Source organism: Triplophysa dalaica, chromosome 20 (genome assembly GCF_015846415.1).
Source record: "Triplophysa dalaica isolate WHDGS20190420 chromosome 20, ASM1584641v1, whole genome shotgun sequence".
NCBI classification, from domain to species: domain Eukaryota; kingdom Metazoa; phylum Chordata; class Actinopteri; order Cypriniformes; family Nemacheilidae; genus Triplophysa; species Triplophysa dalaica.
In genome coordinates, this window is record NC_079561.1 from 8,716,050 (window position 1) to 8,736,920 (window position 20,871).

At 37.4% G+C, this 20,871-nt stretch overlaps 1 protein-coding gene across 1 annotated transcript; it reads right to left on the reverse strand.

Annotated features, from left to right (window-relative positions):
• On the reverse strand, positions 1 to 20,497 carry cables2b (Cdk5 and Abl enzyme substrate 2b). Its single transcript, XM_056733026.1, has 9 exons — positions 19,955 to 20,497; positions 10,449 to 10,541; positions 8,310 to 8,387; positions 5,999 to 6,107; positions 5,694 to 5,847; positions 5,178 to 5,272; positions 4,653 to 4,759; positions 3,908 to 4,112; positions 1 to 3,741 (listed from the first exon to the last, which is right to left on the reverse strand). Exons 1-9 carry the CDS (start codon positions 20,470 to 20,472, stop codon positions 3,601 to 3,603), a joined length of 1,500 nt encoding a protein of 499 aa, XP_056589004.1. The 5' UTR covers positions 20,473 to 20,497; the 3' UTR covers positions 1 to 3,600.
• Positions 20,498 to 20,871: the final 374 nt, after the last annotated feature.

A 20,871-nucleotide genomic window follows, 5' to 3' on the forward strand; every position in this document is an offset into this window, starting at 1 on the left:
ACATGTGACAGGATTTATTCAGTCAGTATATTTTCCCTGTTTTAACAGCTGGTTTATGTTCTTAAGAGCACATTTTTACAATAAACATATTAAACAAGACACATGTGCGGGGGCATCAGAAATATCACAGTGTAAAGAACTAAGTACAGTTTCTTTCAACTTTTCCTTTACCAAAATCATTGATTACAAAAACTAACAGGCACTTTAATGGAATCTTTGTGTATATATATATATATATATATATATATATATATATATATATGCTATGTATTATACTACTATTCAGAAGTTTAGGGAAAGTGACTCATTCTTTATTTATAATGTAACTTTGGGAACAATGTTAATAAAAATATTGTTTTCAAAGTAGCAACACTTTGCTTGAATTTATCGAAATATTCTCTTGAAAATTTCATAAATTCTCATCTATGCTTGGCTTTTTAATTCTCAAGTCATTCATTCATTCATTCAAAACAAATCAATCAAATAAAATATTTTATATCTTTAAACTCTTAAAAATAAAGGTGCTTCACAATGCCATTGAAGAACCGTTGCATTAAAGAATAGTTTCATAAGAATCTTTAACCTCCGAAGAACCTTTTTGTTTCACGTAAAGTTCTTTGTTTGGAAAAACATTCTTCAGATTAGAAAAAGGTAAGAAAGAGACTCTTCTTTAGAGAAACGTTGACTGAATAGTTCTACATGGAGCCAAACATGGTTCTTCTATGGCATTGCTGTAAAGCACCGTTATTTTTAAGAGGGAACATTAACTTGAAATGTTTAGTCATCATAAAAATGTCCAAGTAATACGAAATAATAATAATATTAAGTAATAATAAATTGAACACTTGTACAGAAACAGAAATGTTTACTGTGTAAATGTTTAAAGGAAAATATCTATTGTAAAGTATTGTAATTCTTTGTTACTTGTAATCTAAAATTCCGCCTCATATCTGTCATACTGCCCGAACTGCACCCAAGATTTTCATCTACTGTTGCACTTTTGTATATGGTTAAGTGACAATAAGGGGCTTTGATTTGCAATATCTTGATTTTTAGATTAAAAAAATGGAATTTCAATGCTAATTTTGTCTAATTTTAAGGCAACCTTAAAAGTCAGCTAGGGCCCCCTGTTGAGAACCACTGCTTTGGATCAATAGGTTTTTTAAGATCGTGAGAGACATTTTAAGTTAACGGACCCTGAACTTGTTAACTGTAGTGTATACATGCAGTCTTAAGTCTTAAATAATGGACTCTTGAACATGCGCACACAAAATAGTCATCAAAAATCAACACTGTCCAATCCGTGTGTAACAAAATTCCATTCCAAACAACTTTCATACAGACACAGTGTGGTTGCAAAAGGTTTCCTGTAGATGGCAGCTGCAACCCAACACAGTTAACAAAACCAACACTGCATGCACACATCAGACTGGATCAAAAATGTGCAAATGTCTTAGTTCTGACGCTCAAGGTCACAGTATCTCAACAAGGAGGATGCATAACAGAAATCAATACAATACAATCATAAAAATATAACAAAGTGTGAACAACAATAAAAGCCCATAAATTGTATAGATATGTGCATTCTAAAATATATTGATTGACAAGTGTATAAAGTACATCATTTAATAAAGGAAAAAAGTCCCTAAAGCTATGACTATACCACATGACTCTTTCACACAACAACAGTTTTTCTGCCGGCTATCACACAAAACAAGATTGTTCCCACATATAAACAATAAGAATTGGGTGTGATATATTCTTTGATTACATGGGAAAATAATCTCATGTGAAGTATTGCATAGATCGTAGGGGAAACCCTGTTCAACATCAACAGAGTCTAATTCAAGGGAGAACACTGTCTGGTTATATGTCCCATGATAGAGTACACAGAGATGTCATGTCTATAGGTTAAAGATGCCAATAAAAATATCTTTCTGGATGCAGGCTACAAACCAACGGTTGCCTTTTGATTAATTATACACAAGTAGTTTACCTATAAATGAAAGCTCATTTCCATATGACTTTTTCTCCATGAAACACAAAAGAATATAAGAATCTTTTTTCAACACAGTTCATGGTGAACAAAAACAACGGAAAAGCACTACTTAACTCATGCTCTATTTTGAAGGTCTTTTAAAAGCATACAAAAGATGTATGTGAGGAACAGGCCAAATCTTAATTTCCTATAAACTCAAACTTGGCAGTAGACATGTGTCAGTATTCAATAATGCAATACATTGTGATAATGAACACATTAGTATTAGCGCGCACAGTTTGAAATACTGTCAATAAATAGAAGTACCTTATTAGCAAAATTGTTTAGATTTCAAGAATGCACATTAGCTTCTTTTCTATCAATAAATTTAAAAGAGACAGAATGAAAATATTGGGGGTTCAAATATTAATACAACAAACAGTAAATTACATGAAAGTAACTAAAGAATGGATTCCGTTATTGTCAAACAGAAGTCAAATATGATAAATATTTATCTGGACTAAAACACACCAGCCCAAAAAATATAGGCTTAAAATCTGGATCTGAATCTATATTATTGTTCTTTACAGTTATGTTCTTTTGCCTTGAATTTATTTGGTTACTTAATACATTGTTTTTTATTTGTAATTATTTAAAAAACGTTGTGAAATGTATTATTAAGAGAAATACACAGATGCTTCCCTAATTTGTTTCTGTTAAAATAATCTATACCTAATAGTACAGTATTCTGCGATCATTGTGACATAAAAATAAAAACTGTCACATGGCTCCTTGGCCCTGCCTGTGATGGCACACGCTCCCTGTATACTGTCATTGCATAAAGATTCTCCAAAAATATTCTTTTGCATTCTATAAACAAACAGCAAACGAAGGTAAAGAATTAACCAATTATAACTCAATTTTCATTGTTAGGTAAACCATTCCATTAATCAAAGCCAAAAAGCTTGTGAAGCCTTATAACACCCTTCAGAAGCATGTAATAAACCTGGAATAATAAAATTACAACACAGCAGCACTGCCAACGTGCTTTTTCAGAAAGCAGCTCTAATATAGAGCACTCTGTTCAATAAAGTGCAGTCCAAACAATAAGGCTGTCAAAGATGTGAAGTGATTTGCTTTGAATACTATGCGAGGTTAATGCTTTGGAAGTGCGCTACGAAAAAAAAGTGCATATTCACTATAAAACCTTCGCTTATGATCCTGTATTACTGCATAATGTTTAGGTTTGAAAGTGCTTTTGTGATGCAGGGAAAGATAGGTCTAAAATTATACAAAAGAAGAAATTTACATTAAATAAATGTTTTTTTGGATAAATAGATGCAGTATGTTATAAAGAAGTATGCTAAAAAAACGGAAGTTTGAAACTTTTCATTCGATTGTTTTAAAATGAAATTTGTAACCAAAAAAGATTTCCTCAAATTTCACAAAAAGTGAGTTTGAACTGGCCTGACTGCTTAAAAAATCATTAAGCAGATCAGAGATCTTCAACAGAGTGTTGCGATTTGTGTTGCCTCTGACACCTGAAGCTTCAATGACAAATCCACTCAATCGCGCCACATTCACGCCCGTCCAAGCCTCCGATTCATCCACAGCTGCACGCATCAGGTCTGCTGGACCAGCCTGCGATAATGAGGCATGACTTTATTCTCCGGCAGGTAAAGCGCCATTTCTAGAGCAACCAGCACAGTGAACTCGAACACAATCAACTCTCGACGGCTTATCCGGAATCTCTCCTCCAATTTCTATAGGGAGAGAAAGCTGAAATTATCCTTATGCTTAATGAATGACTGAACGTACATAATACTTATGAACAAAGATCACTGAAAATGAAAAAACATTAATTTTGCATTTGACACAAAGAAGCACGAAATCGAGATTAATGATAGATGCAAAAAAAAAAACACTAACGTCAATTAGTTGTTTGACTTCCTGTTTCTTTAGGTCACTGCTGATCTTGGCGGCGAGCAGGAGGCACGCGGCCGTCACCAGCTTCCTGTTCTGCTTGTTCATATGCCCCTGTAGAACCAGCTTTTCGAAGTACACAAACGCCATCGCTATGGTGACCGGCTGCAGACCAGACTCCTCCCCCACTGAACGAATTTCTCTCTTCAAGCTGATGATGGAGACAGGAAGACATAAAACATTAATCTGGAAAAATTTCATCATTCATTAGGACTTTTTTGTTATGGAGTGCTCTCCATCTACACTGTAAGCAATGCCCGTACAACATTGAGTTGCCATATTATATTATTGTTTTACATTTAAGGTTTTAAAGGCATGTGATGCATAGTTTTTTAAGAATATAGTTATTAAGTCCTCCTTGTGTTTTTACTTTGAAAACCATTACTTTACTACATACTATTATAAAGCTTATATAATACTTTTTACTCCAGTACATTTGTTAAAACATGACTTTTTTTACCTTAAGTACTTAGATACATAAAAAATCATATACTTAAGAAAAGTTTTTTCTAAGTAACAACTATAAAATAAAGTACAGATATACTTGATATAAAATATACTTGAATACAGTAAAAATACTTAAGTACTGTAAGTCCTCTGGTCCCAGTACATAGAGCAGATATAGAGAAACATCATATGAAAATAGAAAAAAGGCACTAGCTTTCTGTCTCTGCCTTGTCTGCGTCAGTACCTTCTGATTTTGCTCAGCGTGAGCTTGATGTGGGGGAATTTTCCTTTAAATGTCTCATTCATGTCTTTCTTTAGATCCGATGGTTTGACGTACTCTATTACTGTCGTCTGCGTGTTTGAGGGAGACGGAGAGAGAGAGAGCGAGAGAGAAAAGGTAAATAATAAGGATACGCATTAGTGATATACAATATAGAATAGATTATAAGAACATTTCAAGACTATACATTAAAGGTGTTTGAAGGATAAATGTTATGTTTATCTGTGTCTGTAGCTCAGCGCACAGCATTTCACAACACAAAACCTCTGTGAAAATTGAAAATATTCAGCAAATTATGATTAAAAATACCATGAAACCTTTTATCATCAAATCCAAATAAAAAAGGAATAAGATTATACTTCTAACCCAAAAATTTAAGTATTTGTTACTATTTTGCATATTTTTGTCTGGTCAGGACATGGCTTTATGCACAACAGTGGCATTTTCAGTGTTGTTTCTTATAAGCCCTGTTTCGTTTTAGCATCTTACCATGTATGATGCAAAGATGAGAACTCTTTTATGTTTCCCACATGGCCACTGGGGGTCACTGAGCAGGTTGGGGTCATAATCGCTGTCCTCAAGGCCTTGAAAAGAGAAAATACAAATCAGCCAATCAAATCACAGATAACAAAACATCTAAAGTATTATTGTTCTGTTTTGACCAATCAGAGCAATGTTCAGCCAGGCAAACAGTACAACAGCTGACACATGCGCTGCTAATGTAGGATTGTTAAATATACAGAGCTAAAAGAGCAGTGTTTGTGACTCATATACTTATTTAAATACTTAAAATAGCAGCATTGGTAATAATGACATCACATCTGCGTCTGAGACGATGTGATAATCACCGTGGCTGTCAGGCTGGTTGAAATATCCCAACTCACTCTGTGAATCATTAAGTATTAAAAGCTTTATCAACCCCCCATCAGTTATTATTACACACGCTTCTAGAAGTCTACGAGAGGTTTTTATAAGTACAGCTGTATGTGTCAGTGTGTGACATACCCAGGTCCACGCCCACAGCGCTGTTGAGGCGGGAGGGTGGATAACTGCGAGGGATGCTGTTTCTGGAAAAGGGCACGGGTAGAGCGAGATCCAACGAGGGCTTGTGACGGTCCAGAGCGTTTGTGGGGTACAGGAACTGAGCGTACGACACCGTCTACATAACAAATAAGATCATAACCACCCGTCAGTCAGCCTGAGATATCCTGACAGTCTCTTTCAGCACCTGAGGTGCATCGAGTGAGGAGATGTTGAGGCCGCTGACAATCTCTGACAGAATGATTGACAGGTGAAGCGAGAGTGCTTACCCTGCCGTACATGCCCAGCTCCACGCCCTCCAGGCCAGGAAACATCTCTAGTGTGGTAGATATCCCGCCAGAAGAGTGTCTCCGACGCTGGCCGTCCAATAGAGGGTCACTGAGAAGAAAGAGAGAGAGTTATTGATGTCATTTTTGACTAAATTATCCTCATTTTTTACTGTAAAAGTCCATTCATAGTTGACTAAAAATACAGGCATCCAAACCTTTCGTCTCTATCCTGACTGAACCGAGCTGTAAGAAACTGTGTGTGTTATAAGCACTGACACACTTGCATCTCCTATCTATACTTTTAGCATGTTTGAGTAAATGGCGATCCAATTTCCCCTCTCGTTTTATCTATTTATGGACATACACCAGAAAATGAGGGGAAAGTATGAAAGAGTGGGAAAAAAGCTTTTCCCAAGGTCTGTTTACTTGTTCCAGTATTTTCTGGATGAAGGGAGGGGGGTTGATGATGGTGTCATGGCATCTCAGGGATGTGGGAAACGTTCTATCTGGCCATATTTGTCCAGAAACCCACCCTCGATCCAAATCCCCAGAGAAGACCAGTAAGACCTCATGAACTGAGCATTCATCGTACAATGTTATGCATTTGACAGCTTTTATTCAAAGCGATGTACACAGTAAAGTGCATTTCTAGGCATATGATTTATCAACTCGCAGGGAGCTACCCTACTGTATGATGCCGAAACTGAACACTGGCCTGACTGCTTAGATCATTTCTTACATCATCATTTCAAATGTAAATCTAACAGATTTAAAACACTCCGCATAGACAGCAAGTTGCCAACAAACATTGTACCACACAATAGACATGCTGGAGACTCAAATCACAAGTGAAGCTTAACATAAGCATTTTAAAGGATCGGCAGACTAACTTCCAGTCGAATAACCAAGCCGGATTTCAAAATCGGGTCAGCCATGCTCTGTGCTAAATGTCTGGAGCACTGTTCACACGGCCACAGGCTCCGAATCGAGTATAAAATCTATATAGTCTATTGTTTCTAACAAACAGAAAAAACAATGTAACTCACATACACATCCGAATAAAAGCAAACTTCTCGGGGTCGATTTTAAGACGATCTTTCTCTCCAACGACTCTCTGCTGAAAAGTATCTCCATAGATATATGGAGCATCTCTGCTAAAAGCCTTAATAGTCTTTATAATATTAGTGCATGTCCTAGCTCCTGCCTGACATTTATCCTTCTTTTTACGCTTAAAATTCCATAAACCTATTATTTTATGTAATAAATAAGACATTGCTCTTTCTACAGTCTTTCTAATGCCCGCATAATCTCTTCTCTTCCCTGTGTCAACATGAGAACGACATCTTTTTGTACTATGGTGTCGTGTTTGGACTGAGCTGTAAATCAAAAAGTGTGCCTTTAACAAGTTGCTTATTAGCATGCATATTATTAGAATATTGGCTGTTTATTAGCACTTGTAAAGCACATAATCTTCATGACCATATTCTATATCACTAATCCTACCCAATACCTTAACTCATTTGCCGCCAGCGTCTTTAAAAAAAGTTGCCAGCCTACACCAGCGTTTTTTAACATTTCAACATTTTCACCCAATTTTAATGGCTCACAGTAAATTCTCTGTAAAGAATATACGGACAAACAATATGTCAAATGAAAGAACTTAGTCTCAGCTTTCAAACAAAAGAAACCGTATTCTTCTATCTTCATTTTTTCGTTTGTTACCACCCCGCAGATGTGGGTAGGTTTCTTCAAAAATGCCGCAATTTGATTAAACAGCTTAGATAATTAACGTCTTTTGTCAAAGATTCTGCCCAGATTACACAAAACAATCATTAAAACCGCTAAAACATATACATTCTAGGTTCTGGGATTCTGTACTTTTTCCCAAATGCGAGTCTTTAATGCGTAGTTAATAGTTTGTTAATGCGAAAATTTGACCTTAAAATAAAGTGTGACCAGATATTTTGAATAAGGTTCAAAGTTTAAGCATCATTCAATCCATTACTGCAATTTGGATGCACCATAATAGCCACATGAAAACACACTAAGAGAATATAAAGAGATGCCAATAAATACATAAAAAACATAAAATATCATCTAAATTCCTATCATTGCACCGCACAAGAAACAAACAAACATATGTATCGGTTATTCTTTATTTTAGTCAATCTATACTGACTCTATGCATACCATTGCACATTTCTGTAAAAGTTGCTTGGCACCAAACCATCCTTCACCAACTCATCTTCCAAATATTCAACCAAATGTGACCTTTCATTGAAGTATAAATGTATGTGTGTGTGTTCAGTACCTGATGTGGAAACTCTCTCCATACGGCAGCACTGAGAAGGCAGCGCACAAAGATCTTTTGGCGCAGATGAGTACAATCCTGCAATGAACACAAGACGACAGAATTTTATAACACACACATTATAAATCACACCTCTAATCTCTTAGTATATTTAGATCACCAATGAAAACAAGCACAACACCTGTGACACCATGGAATGACAGCCTTTCTAAATACTGGTACACTCTCTCTCAAACACACATACACACGCAAGCATGAACACGGTCAGAACACCTGCATCATCAGCCCCAGAGAGGCATTTCTCTCACAGTCTCATACACAGACATATGGACAGATCATACTGTGAACAGAACTTGCAAACAAAACACTTAAGTGAAATAATTAAATTGAAAACCAACTTAAAAATAAGCACATTAGGCCCTCTTGTGTACAGCAAGACCTCGACAAATCCACAAACACACACAGGAAGTGTGGTGGTATCTGTGTCACATATTTTCGACAGCAGTTAAACCGATCCTTTGAAATACAAATGACACTGTATAAGTTATTCTAAAGAAACTGGCATGTATGATGATGATATGAAGATCTTTTCACTGGTAAATATCTTATTGGTTATTCTGTTTTGCCTAATCCTGAGACCCTGTGGCTGGATATGTGTGTACAAGAGCCTTGTTTGTTCAGGGATATTTATAATGGGAATGTATTAAATGTATCTGTCGTTCCTCAGCAGGAAAGAGGCCGGATCTCACAGAGAGCAAGCACAAATAAAAACCCTTAACATTCTTAGGGTCAGCTGTAAAATAACCCTAAACCCCCACTAACCATAACAGCCTTAAAGTACCCATGAAATCCCAAATTATTTTGATTACTTAATTAGCCCACAATACTTTTCTGGTGAACAGTTCATCTTTGTATGTCAATTAACAAAAAGACTCTGTAATCTTTAGTCAAGATCTGAAAACTATCAGTTTGAAAGCTTGGGCAGAACATCTGTTGACTCCTCCCCAACATTTGTCAGTCTGTAACAAAGTCCTGAATGAAATGCGCGCTTTCCTAAAGATCCAACCAATTTGCAGTGGAAAACATGAACCACGGCCTGTATTTTTCGAGTTCAATATTCCTTTCACGCGGAAATCCATCACAATTACTGAAGTAAAGACGATGGCAACTTCTTGTTCACAGGACCTCCTTAAGCATGTTATGAGGCAACCCATCAGATATATCCTACGCCAAAATTGACCACAATTTCCAATAGTAATCTGTTATTTTATATAAAAGTCAGATCAATTAAATTATATAATACATTTGTCATCACTTTATCTTAAACTGAGGTCATTTTAACAAGTTACCTGGATTGAAATGATTATGATAGACCTCATGAAGAAAATACAAGTTAGACATTCAGACTTTATTAATAATGAAATCTAAAGGAAATCTGTTTAGTTATAAACAAACTACATCTACATCTTTAAAAAAAATCCTGCATTCACCTCACCACCTTGGCGTGATGGATAATAAGTTTGATTTGAAGAGGAGAACATTTCCAATGACCCGTCATGAAAAAGACAATATAATAAAAACATTCAGGTCTTTACAAAATCAGTCATGACGTAAAATCAAGGTAGCAGACTTAAGGCCTGCCATCGTGGTTTCAATAAACTGCCTTTCTAGACTTAGGAGTTCTGTAACTTGTGGTATGCATATTCATCTTTACGCGTAAAATGTGCAAAGCACTTCTTTATACAAATAATCATTGAGGTGTTGAAAGTATTTGTGTAGAAACTGTGAGTGATATATTAATAATCCTACATAAGCACAGCATAAAGCACGTGTTGAGAATTACTGCCAAACAACGTCCTGCCATGTGAGGAAAGAATGATTCAGGAGGAAAACATGACAAGTGTGGGAAAAGACAGAGCGACACACGCACAGACATGATCGGAGAAGATGACATAGACGCTGAGCCAGATGACACAGATGCAGCTATAGAGCTGTTATCACTGATATTGACTCCTTTAAAATACATGCATGCATGCATGCACGCACGCACAGAGAGAGAGAGAGAGAGAGAGAGAGAGAGAAAGAGAGCGAGAGAGAGAGAGAGAGAGAGAGAGAGAGAGATTAAGTGTATAAACACACCTGCTGCCCCTGGTGTCATACTGCCTCATGTTCTTAATAAAGTGAACTTTCTTCATGGAGCGTGGACGAGGAGAACCAGATGGATTCCGACTCCTGAGAACAAAAACAGGGAGACAGGACATGGGTGACACATCTATCGGAACATTTAGCAGAAACTTACTGGTTCATATTTGGCTTCACTTAATGATTAAAGACAAGAAACAACCTGTAAAGATTGCTGTATTAATGCTGCTGTGTGACAACATACGGAAAACAGGCCAAATACCCTCAGATGTTGAGACCACAAAATTTCAACAAACAGCATTACTTATCTATCTAAATGAGGACATTCTATTGTTTTATACATAAATTCATGCAAACATTAGGTACATTTATACCACTGTTAATTAATTGTGTTTCCCGGACCCCCTAAAAACTTTATGCATTTTTTTACATTTGGAGAAAACATTATTTACTATACTTTGAAATGTTTTTGAAAAAAAGAAGACGTTCTGAAAGGGAGGTGTTGCTCAGATTTGTTAAAGGACCCATTGGATGAAAGTAATAATTGTTTTCTGTTTAAGTGCTATGATTGGGTGCATCTTGCAACCCAGACAACATGAAAAACAAGATCCCAGTAACTTTGTCTTAGTAAGCCTTTCTCTCCAAGCATGTGAGAAATCAAACAGTTCAGATTTCGCTCCTGATGTGACGTAGACGCAGGCTCTTATTATAATATAACCGCCCCTTAATCTACACAATTCCACCCACGGCGCTGCTTCCATTGTTGTTTTCACAAGAGATAGTAGTGTACGTGATGCCATGGCTAAAGTTTTTGGACAAACATGCAATGTAGTCGCTGTACAGACCTAACCTCGGAAGAGACAGGAGTGTGGGTTTCATTTTATTTTAGGTGGAAATCCCTAAAAAAACATAAGTAAAAACCTGCTTTTGCGCAAATCACTTAAAGCCGGAGTACTTTATCAACCTGGGACAGTACAAGCAGGATTAGCTTCAAAGTTGTTCCTCTAGAGGTATCAAGACTGAACAAGACAAAGGTGCTGATTTGTGTAATATTTATCAACAGTCTAAATTGACATACATATACTGTATATATAGGAGGATAATGTTAGCATATGATAGCGAAGGGAACTAAGTAAATCACGGGCTAAATAGAACATTCAAACCCAGTGTTAAAGTTACTCTATATTTATATGTGAATAGGCAAATGGGCACTTGGAGTTTAGCGGTTTGTATTTTAATACATTATGTGCGTTAATATGTTCAGCAAGCTGTTTGTTTTGCGAACACTGCGGATAGTTTCGTTTTAATCGTCTCAAATAATTTGTCTTTAGGCTGAAAAATCTGTCACAGCATAGTTATGCTCTCACGTTGTATGTGTAACATTGTAACTTGTCAATGACAAGCGCTAAAATTCACGTAATTCCGCTGAGATATCCAGGTGCGCATTCCGTGGATTTTAGGCAAACATACATGCTAGAACGCTGTTTGCTGTGACAGATTTTTTAGTCTCCTTGAGATGTTTAAAACGAAACTAACCTCGGAGTAGTTCAGGAAACATAATTTAGCTAAACCGTTGCCATGGCAGTACTACACGTGTGTTTTGTTGACACGCCGGACGGAAGGGGGGGGGGGGGATGCGCTGTAACTCATTATCATTTAAAGAGACATGGACCCCAAAATGGGTTGCTGAAAGCATAGCTGTTTTTGACGAGGCAAAAAGGGTTTTGTTTACACAGCCATTGAGTGTTTAAGCAAAATATGTTGCAGACATTTCATGAAGACCCTAATAAATCATATCAACTTGTTGAAAGTGCTCATTTATTGAGTCCTTTAAGAGTTATATTTACTGGACACACACACACACACACATATTTCAAGCTATAACTGCCTATGGATCAGATTTTTTAGAATGATGAAGTCAATTTGCATTCTCACTTTGTCTAAATGCGTTTATCTTTGCTTTCACAAGCATTTATTCATTTGTTTTGCATTTTGATTTTGCATCTAAAGCTTAATTGATGTGACAAATAATTGCCTGTTTCTCTTCTTCATGTGTGCGTGTGGTTATGGCTAATGAAACAGGCTGTAATCTGCTCTGTGTGGCACCTCCATTACAGCTCACTGCTGTTACATCAACTTAAAAAATGATTTACTTTAAATTAATCCTTTTTTGATAAGCAAAATGTTGATTACAGCATTTCAATTGTAAAAAAGGTATTTGTTTTACAAATGGAAAAACGTTTCAGAGGCTTACAGCTTCTTATAAGAGACAGTTTAATATTTTACAGATTTTATATATTAGAGACAAAACTATTTTTTGGAAAAATAATAAATTTACTGTAGTCACAATAAGTCTAATAGTTCATTAAAGGTTGTCTCGGCCATAGATGGTTTCATCGGATGCACGCGCCAGGTCCGAAGTTAACTTCCGTTCTTTGTTTTGTACAACAATTTCATTCATATATATATATATATATATATATTATTGTATGCTAATAAGGGATGTAACAATATTATGGATATCGTGTGATCGCAATAGCAGAATTGTCTCAATATTATCGTGGTCACATGACTGTATGAAACGATAGGTCTTCCTGGCCTAACATAGAAAAATAAAAAATATTGATGTTACCTTTGTTAAGGTCCATCTGGTGCAATTATTTTATTTTATAAAAGTTTTTTTTTTTAATTTGATCAATCTCATACTATAACTCATACCTCTAAGCAACATATATGATTAGAGGATAAAGAAAAGAGGATGTTTATGGCACGTTTCCAAGTCATAATTTGTCATTTAAATATTGCAATAAATATTGAACAGTGAGAATTTGTAATATTGTAAGATATTAACCCTAATGTTAAAAGTATTAAATTAAATCTACATTCTACAGATTCTGTGTGGAAGTCTACCAGAAGTTAAAATGAAAATTATGCCATCATGTACTCGCCCTCTTTTCATGTCAGACCTGTATGACTTTCTTTCTTACGCAGAGCACAAAAGAAGATATTAGGAAGAATGTTCCTAATTGGCCGCCATTCACTTGCATTGGTTTTGTGTCCATACAATAGAAGTGAATGGGGGCGATTGCTGTTCGGTTACCAACTTTCTTCAAAATATTTACATTTATGCATTTGGCAGACTTTTTTATCCAAAGCGACATACACTGAATTTGTTTCAAGTATGTGAAATCCCTGGGATCGAATCCATGACCTTGGCTTGGCTAGCGCCATGCTCTAACCAATGAGCTACAAGAAATGTCTTCTTTAATGTTTGTGGAAAAAAGAAAGCCATAAAGGTTTAACATGACAAGAGGGTGAGTAAATGATGACAGAATTTTCATTTTTGGGTGAACGACCCCTTTAAGTTTTGGCCAGATAACGTTTGTTTATGTTTTTGCTGCGGAAACAGTCTATATAAGTTCAGTTTCTCTATAAAAGCTGCTTTTCCTTTGTTTTCATTTTATTTTTGGGCTTATGCCATTTTTATTATGCAGAGACAGTTCAGAACAACAGCAAATGAGGGCGACTCATTGCAGGTTTGAATTTGCATCTGCCTGTGTCTCAAGACTTTGTTTGTCCATTGTTTTTTTTTAAGTCATTAAAAATGTGACATTTAAACAACCCAACTGTATGAGAACGCCAAGAGCTTTGCAATTCTTTGGAAAACATGGATTATTTTGAAATGAAATATTAGGGGATCAAGAGTTGTGTAAAAGCACCAGATCTTTAAACAGATTGCATTCAGGCAGAGAAATCTGCCCGTAGGTTTACGTGTGTTACTGCAGTTACATAATCTTGAGCCTCCGTGTGTGTTTCCTTTAACCCTACATAAGAATCACAGATTTCTGCCACACGCTTTAGTCACAAAACCAGGGCGCGTCTACCTTCTGTTTGCATTGAAAAGTATTACACAACCCTAGTGTGCCAAACACACATAAACAAACAACCCTCCATCTGCTCCGCCGTTTACGTGGTGACGCTCACTCCCCCCATAATCTAAATTACTGTTATCATAACCCAAGGCGAAGAAACGCACCTGTGTGCGGGCGAGCGAGAAAGCAAAGGAAATTTGAAGACTGCAACAGAGCACAAATGAAAAAAAAGCACAATGAAGTTTGAAGCACCTGAAGCATTTTTTCCCCTAAATCCCCAACTCCAGAAAATGAGATGAGACAGAACTGAGACATAAACTTGGTGAGGTGAGACAGCAGTCAAACCTTAACGCAAGGAGCTACAGGAAAATATCCGGTTCTAGATTAATAAGCGTCAAAATTGACATTCTTTTCCTACAAATGAGTTTCTCTGAGGGCTGGGAATCGGGTGCATCTGCCACTAGAGCACCTCGGGAGGTCCACCTTCCCTGAGACCTGCACAGCTCCCTCTCTCGCAGGTCTGGCATATTTTTATAAGTGCTGTGCTCCTTTTGGAAAACTTTGCATGGTCGCAAATGCGATGGTGTAGGAGATGGTATAGGAGATGGTGGTCTAGTGGGTTAAACCACTGACTGGTAAATCAAAGGTTTCTGGTTCGGTCCCAGCAGCCACCACCAGTGTGTCCTTGAGCAATACACTTTACTCCATGTTGTTCCAGGGGGATTGTCCCTGTAATAAGTGCACTGTAAGTCGCTTTGGATAAAAGCGTCTGCCAAATGACTAAATGTAATGTAATGTAAATGCGACCGTTTAGAGCCCTGGGTAAAGCTGTTGGTCCTTAAAAAAGAGGAATCAGAATGAATAAGTCCTGATATTTTAATATTTGATTGAATTTTAAGCATCTTGCTTAGCAAATTACATCTCACAAACAAAGTTTTCTCTTTTAGATCAACAAAGCCGTGCTCAAAAAGCCATATAAAACCTCTCAACATGCAGTATCTCAATATGTGGGTTATTTATCTCATAATCTCAGGTCCGGCAGGTTCCTGCTTCTCATTACAGAGAATCAATGATGGTTCCTGGGAGACTGGACGCAGTTCGGCCACAACGACGTCACATAGCTTTGAATAAATACCCTGCCGTAATCCTTCCCAGACTGGACATGCAGAGTATTAGAGAACTGAGAGAACATATGGCCTGATTCCATGCTCCCGATGGATGAAAGATTCAGACTAGGCTGGATTATAAAGGCTAAAGACTAAAAACAATGTTTTACAATCTAGAGAGGAAGTGGCTTAGAAGATGAGTAGGTGAAATGTCAGGCCGCAGTCAGTAGGCTCGCTGGTTACAGCTTGAGATGCCATGATGTGTATTTTCCATTTTCTAGCATTATTTTAACAGTGCTGTATATGTCTTTATGCTATTTGGGCTATGTTTTGGTCTCTTTTACATAAAAAAAATCAGTTTGTTTAAAGCTGTGTTTTCCGATATCGTATTGTTTATTTATTGTCCAGACCAGTGCATTCTCTGTGTTTCTGGCTCAATGTCATGCTGCTTATCCATAAAGTGTGAATGCTGTAAACTTGTATTATGGGTGGCAAAGGAAACAGAGCAACTTAGATCATAAAAGCGTAGCTCCACATAAAGATTGGACTAAATCAATTCTATTTTTTGTGTTTACTCTGAATTCTCCTTACGTAGATGAGATTTCTCTAGGAGCAACTTTTAAAATGACACTAGATCTCTATAGTATTGGTTCTCAAACTTTTTAATTGTAACGCCCACTTTTTATAATTTAAAGATTAACAAAATTAAATATTGGGCTCGGGTCGCATTTACATAATGAGGAACTATTCATTAAGTCTTTCCTTTTTCTTATGATATTTTGGGGGTTTAATACTCTGTTTATTACAATAGTTTTCACAATAAAAACCTGTTTGGAAAAAGACTGTGCAAAAATAAATTCAACCCCTTTCCAAAAACACGCCTTTCGCTGTCTTGCCTCATTCTCTTCATGCTGAAAATTAGAACTTCTTAAATTATTGTATATAATTTTTTTTAGTACTCAAGGCACAGTAATAATACGTGTTAAAGGTCCAGTGTGTGAATTACAGCGACATCTAGTGGTAAGATTGCTAATTGCAACCAATGGATCACTCCACACCTCCCTTTATAGGTACTACGGTGGCTGACACAGAAGAAAAATGTTGTCACGTTTTCGCTTTTTTTGCTTAGGGAGATTTTCATTTATTTACGAAATGCGTTCTTTAGAGCAGTTTGTCCATTTAGGGCTACTGAGAAACAACATGGTGAATTCCATGTAAGGGGACCTACCTTGTGTGTAGATAGAAATTGCTCATTCTAAGGTAATAAAAACATAATGCTTCATTAGGTAAGGTCTTTATACACCTCTGAAGTCATAGTTATATATATATATTATATTGCATCTCTGTCAATAGATCCTCCTAAATATCACGCATAGCACCTTGAAATTACTGTAACCAGTTCAAGCCTCAAGCCTTTAAAACTTTAACAATACACAAGGTTGTGAGTTTCACAAGCCCAGTCAACAAGCTCCTACTTGTTGGACAGTTCACAACATTTTGTTTTTGTTTTGTACATCTCTCATTGTCCTTGTGTTACCATTTATTAATTGGCAAAGGAAAGGCTGTCATTAAAAATGACTTGAACTCGCATTTTACTATCTGTCACTTACATGCTCCCACAACTACTGGCTAGCAGGCTGTTTCAAAGCAAGAGAAGTTTATATAGATTCAAGTTGGATGAAACATCTGAAACAAGTAATAACACAGGAATTTTTATTGTGCTATTTCAAGAACCTGTAACATTTAAATCAAGCAAGTTCATTGTATGTAGCCCTGATTTATTCTCGAGTGAGGAGACAGCTCATTCCCTCAGGCCTGCAGAGACCCTTTGAAGGGTTGAGATATGACAGAATGTCTTCAGCTTTAATCTCCGCAGGTATTTAGTGCATCAAGCAGCACACACTGCTGGAAATTGCCACACCACCCTTATAGACAACACAGAGTGACCTCAAAGCTCCAACCTATAAAAGAAAGCAAATGTCTGCAGTGACTGTCAGCTTGGCTTGAATGTGCTTGTCAAAACCACACCCTTTATGAGGAAAAAGGGGGAAGCGTGTTGGGGTGGAGGGGATATAGTCAACGAAACTGAGACCTCCTATTGCTCAACAGAGAACAGAGATTATAAAGCTAAACACAACGTCATTCTCATACATCTGTGTAATGTGTGACAGAGGACAATCCCTTTCACTTCTTCATGTTCGATAGATAAACCAGCATACAGTGGAAATGCACAAATGTAAGTTATTAGGCAAAGTTTACACGGCTGTTAGTGTTAAGTCATCTAAATTCCAGTTAAGGGCTTGTTCGGTCTGTGGTCTTCTTCACATACTTTTGCGCCCCTTGAATGACATTTAAATTGTCAAACAGATACAATCTATGTCTGTGTTTGACATTTTCAGCTTCACTTTCTACAAGCTGTACTGTTTAGTCTGTAGCTGGAGAATACAGCATATTTTTTAAATATATTACAAATAATTTTAATACAGTTTTCAAAACAATGTACAAAGACTTTGTAAAAATTTGAAAGAGGTGTGTTTCAGAACAGCTAAAACCAGAACTAACACTTACAAATGAGTAATTCATTGTAAATAGGGGTGTATGTTCAAATAGCAAACAAATGACACATTGATTGAGATAAGTGTTACCTTTTCAAAATTAATTTATAAACTTCCCTACTGTGGAAACAATCGTAAATATACTTCAGCTTAAGCGACTCTCTGTTTTGAGTTCTTTGAAATGCCTTAAATAATGTGGGATGATGAATAAGTGAAAATGAGGATGTTGGCAACATTTAAAAGGTCAGTTCATACCAAAATGAAAATTCATTTAATTACCCTCTTGTCAAACCTGTATAATGTGTATAACTTTCTCAGCAAATATTTTGAAGAATGCTGGTAACCAGAAAATGACGGTACCCATTGACTTCTATCGTATAGCACAAAACCAATGCAAGTCTAAAGGTGCCGTCCTTGTTCGGTTATCAACATTCTTCATAATATCGTCTTTTGATTTTCTTTGGAAGAATCATACATGCTTGAAATGACAAGAGGGTGAGTGAATGATAACAGACGTTTAATTCTTGGGTGAACTTTCCCTTTAATGTCACATGTAAACATCCTATACAAAAATTAACCATGGTTTAAGTAGTGTGATCAGTGTTTTTTTTCTTTCTATTTAAACAATTAAACAAACCACAAATGTAACCTGGTCACACTAATAGAAACTAATGTTTCAGCATGATATTTGTAGTAAAATTATGGTATTACACTAGTACACTCTAAAAGAATGCTGGGTTATTTTCAATCCAGCATTGAGTCAAAAAGGGTCAAACCCGGCCATTGGGTTATAAATTATCCCAACATTACATTTGTTGGGTCAAATATAACCATTTGATTTGAGTTTGTCTATTTCTTACCCGACACTGGGTTGAAAAAACCCGCCAGCATTGTTTAGAGTGTAATGAATTATCTCATTCCTCTTTGCTATACACTCACCTAAAGGATTATTATTAACACCATACTAATACTGTGTTTGACCCCCTTTCGCCTTCAGAACTGCCTTAATTCTACGTGGCATTGATTCAACAAGGTGCTGAAAGCATTCTCTAGAAATGTTGGCCCATATTGATAGGATAGCATCTTGCAGTTGATGGAGATTTGTGGGATGCACGAAGCTCCCGTTCCACCACATCCCAAAGATGCTCTATTGGGTTGAGATCTGGTGACTGTTGGGGCCATTTTAGTACAGTGAACTCATTGTCATGTTCAAGAAACCAATTTGAAATGATTCGAGCTTTGTGACATGGTGCATTATCCTGCTGGAAGAACCCATCAGAGGATGGGTACATGGTGGTCATAAAAGGATGGACATGGTCAGAAACAATTCTCAGGTAGGCCGTGGCATTTAAACGATGCCCAATTGGCACTAAGGGGCCTAAAGTGTGCCAAGAAAACATCCCCCACACCATTACACCACCACCATAATTGCATTAATAAGAAATTGAACAGGTGTTCCTAATAATCCTTTAGGTGAGTGTAGAACCATGATGGTTAAAACCATGGTTCAAATATAATATTACTAAATTGACTAACTGAACAGGTGCATATGCAGATTGGGTCATATCTGTTACAAAGATCACCGCCCTCAGTGTATTCTCATCTAAAATAATTCATAGAATTGTTAATGTTATCACGGCAATATTTCATTATCAAAGCAACAAATATGTGGAAATATGCAGTCTTCGAGAAAATAGTAACAAATTAACTATTGCTCATCATTATTACTCAGCCAACAAAGAGAAGACGAGATGTCAAAAGAATATTGTTAAAACAGCCCAACTGCACCATGGGCACGCGATTAAAGACCGTTTCTGGCCTGGGTGGGGTGACATTGAGCTGTCAAAGTTGACTGTGGCGTCTATGATGATCGATAATGCTGTCTATGAAGGCTGCTCCCTAATGTCAGGAGTTTACGCAAAGTTACGCAATGCATTATATTGAAAGATCGCGAATGGTAAACAACCCACCGTGGTCGAGACTCGATCGAAGAGCCGCAGCTCTGCACTGACAGCAGGGTTGGTGACTTCCGCGGTCCAAGCGGAGTGGGCTGCAGACTGCTGGGGGAGAGGAGATTCCCCTGCGATGAAAACGACGAGCCTCTCTCTCTGTCCAGCAATACCTCGGCGCTCCCGGCTTTATAGAACCCAGAATCCGACGGCAGAACCAGAATGGGTGGGACGCACAGCAGTCCGAGTTTGGGGACTGAGAGGTTGGTAAAGGTCCCGTCGCTGCTCGCAGCTAAGGACAGTTCGCTCACAGCCGCGCCGAATTCAGCGCCCTGGAGTTCAGCATCACCGGGGGCCGCCGTGCAGTAGGCATTGCTCCGCACAGGCCGTCCGTCCAGTGATATATTAGTGAGGAATAAAAGCGCAGCTTGTCTCCTCCGAGAGTCTTTACTTTTCCGCAGATGCTCTCTGTTCAGTTTGCACGCGCATGGGTTTAGTAGTGTGCTCTGCGCACTGCACGCAGCAGCCGCCATTCTCATGTGAAGCGCTCTACTGACGCTCGGATGTGATTCTTTCTACAGCGGCGCTACTCTCTCTCGGACACGCCTAGTGCAACCTGATTGGCTCACTGGAGGGGCTTTTGGTAAATAGATAGAGCGTGCGTGGATATGATTGGTTGTGGGGTCTTCATCGTGAAACGTTTGAAAAGAAAACGCACAGGCGCGCTCAAGCTGCACACACAGCGCAAAATAGCAGAGACGATTTTAGATGCGACGTTTTTGCTTGATATTATGTATATGCAAATATATCAGCAGTTTTAAATACAAGTTTTGATATAGGTTGCTGAAACCAACAGACAAAGCCTCTGAATAACAAGGAATTTAAAACGTTACATTTAACCTTACGAACACCAGTGTTGGGTAAGTTACTCTGAAAAA

Coding starts and splice junctions, on each gene's coding strand:
- cables2b (XM_056733026.1), bottom strand. CDS start 20,472: ATGAGAATGGCGGCTGCTGCGTGCAGTGCGCAGAGCACACTACTAAAC. Junction 6,108..8,309: donor GGAGAGAGTTTCCACATCAG/GTACTGAACACA, acceptor CTTTCTTCTCAG/TGACCCTCTATTGGACGGCC. Junction 4,760..5,177: donor TCATCTTTGCATCATACATG/GTAAGATGCTAA, acceptor TCAAACACGCAG/ACGACAGTAATAGAGTACGT.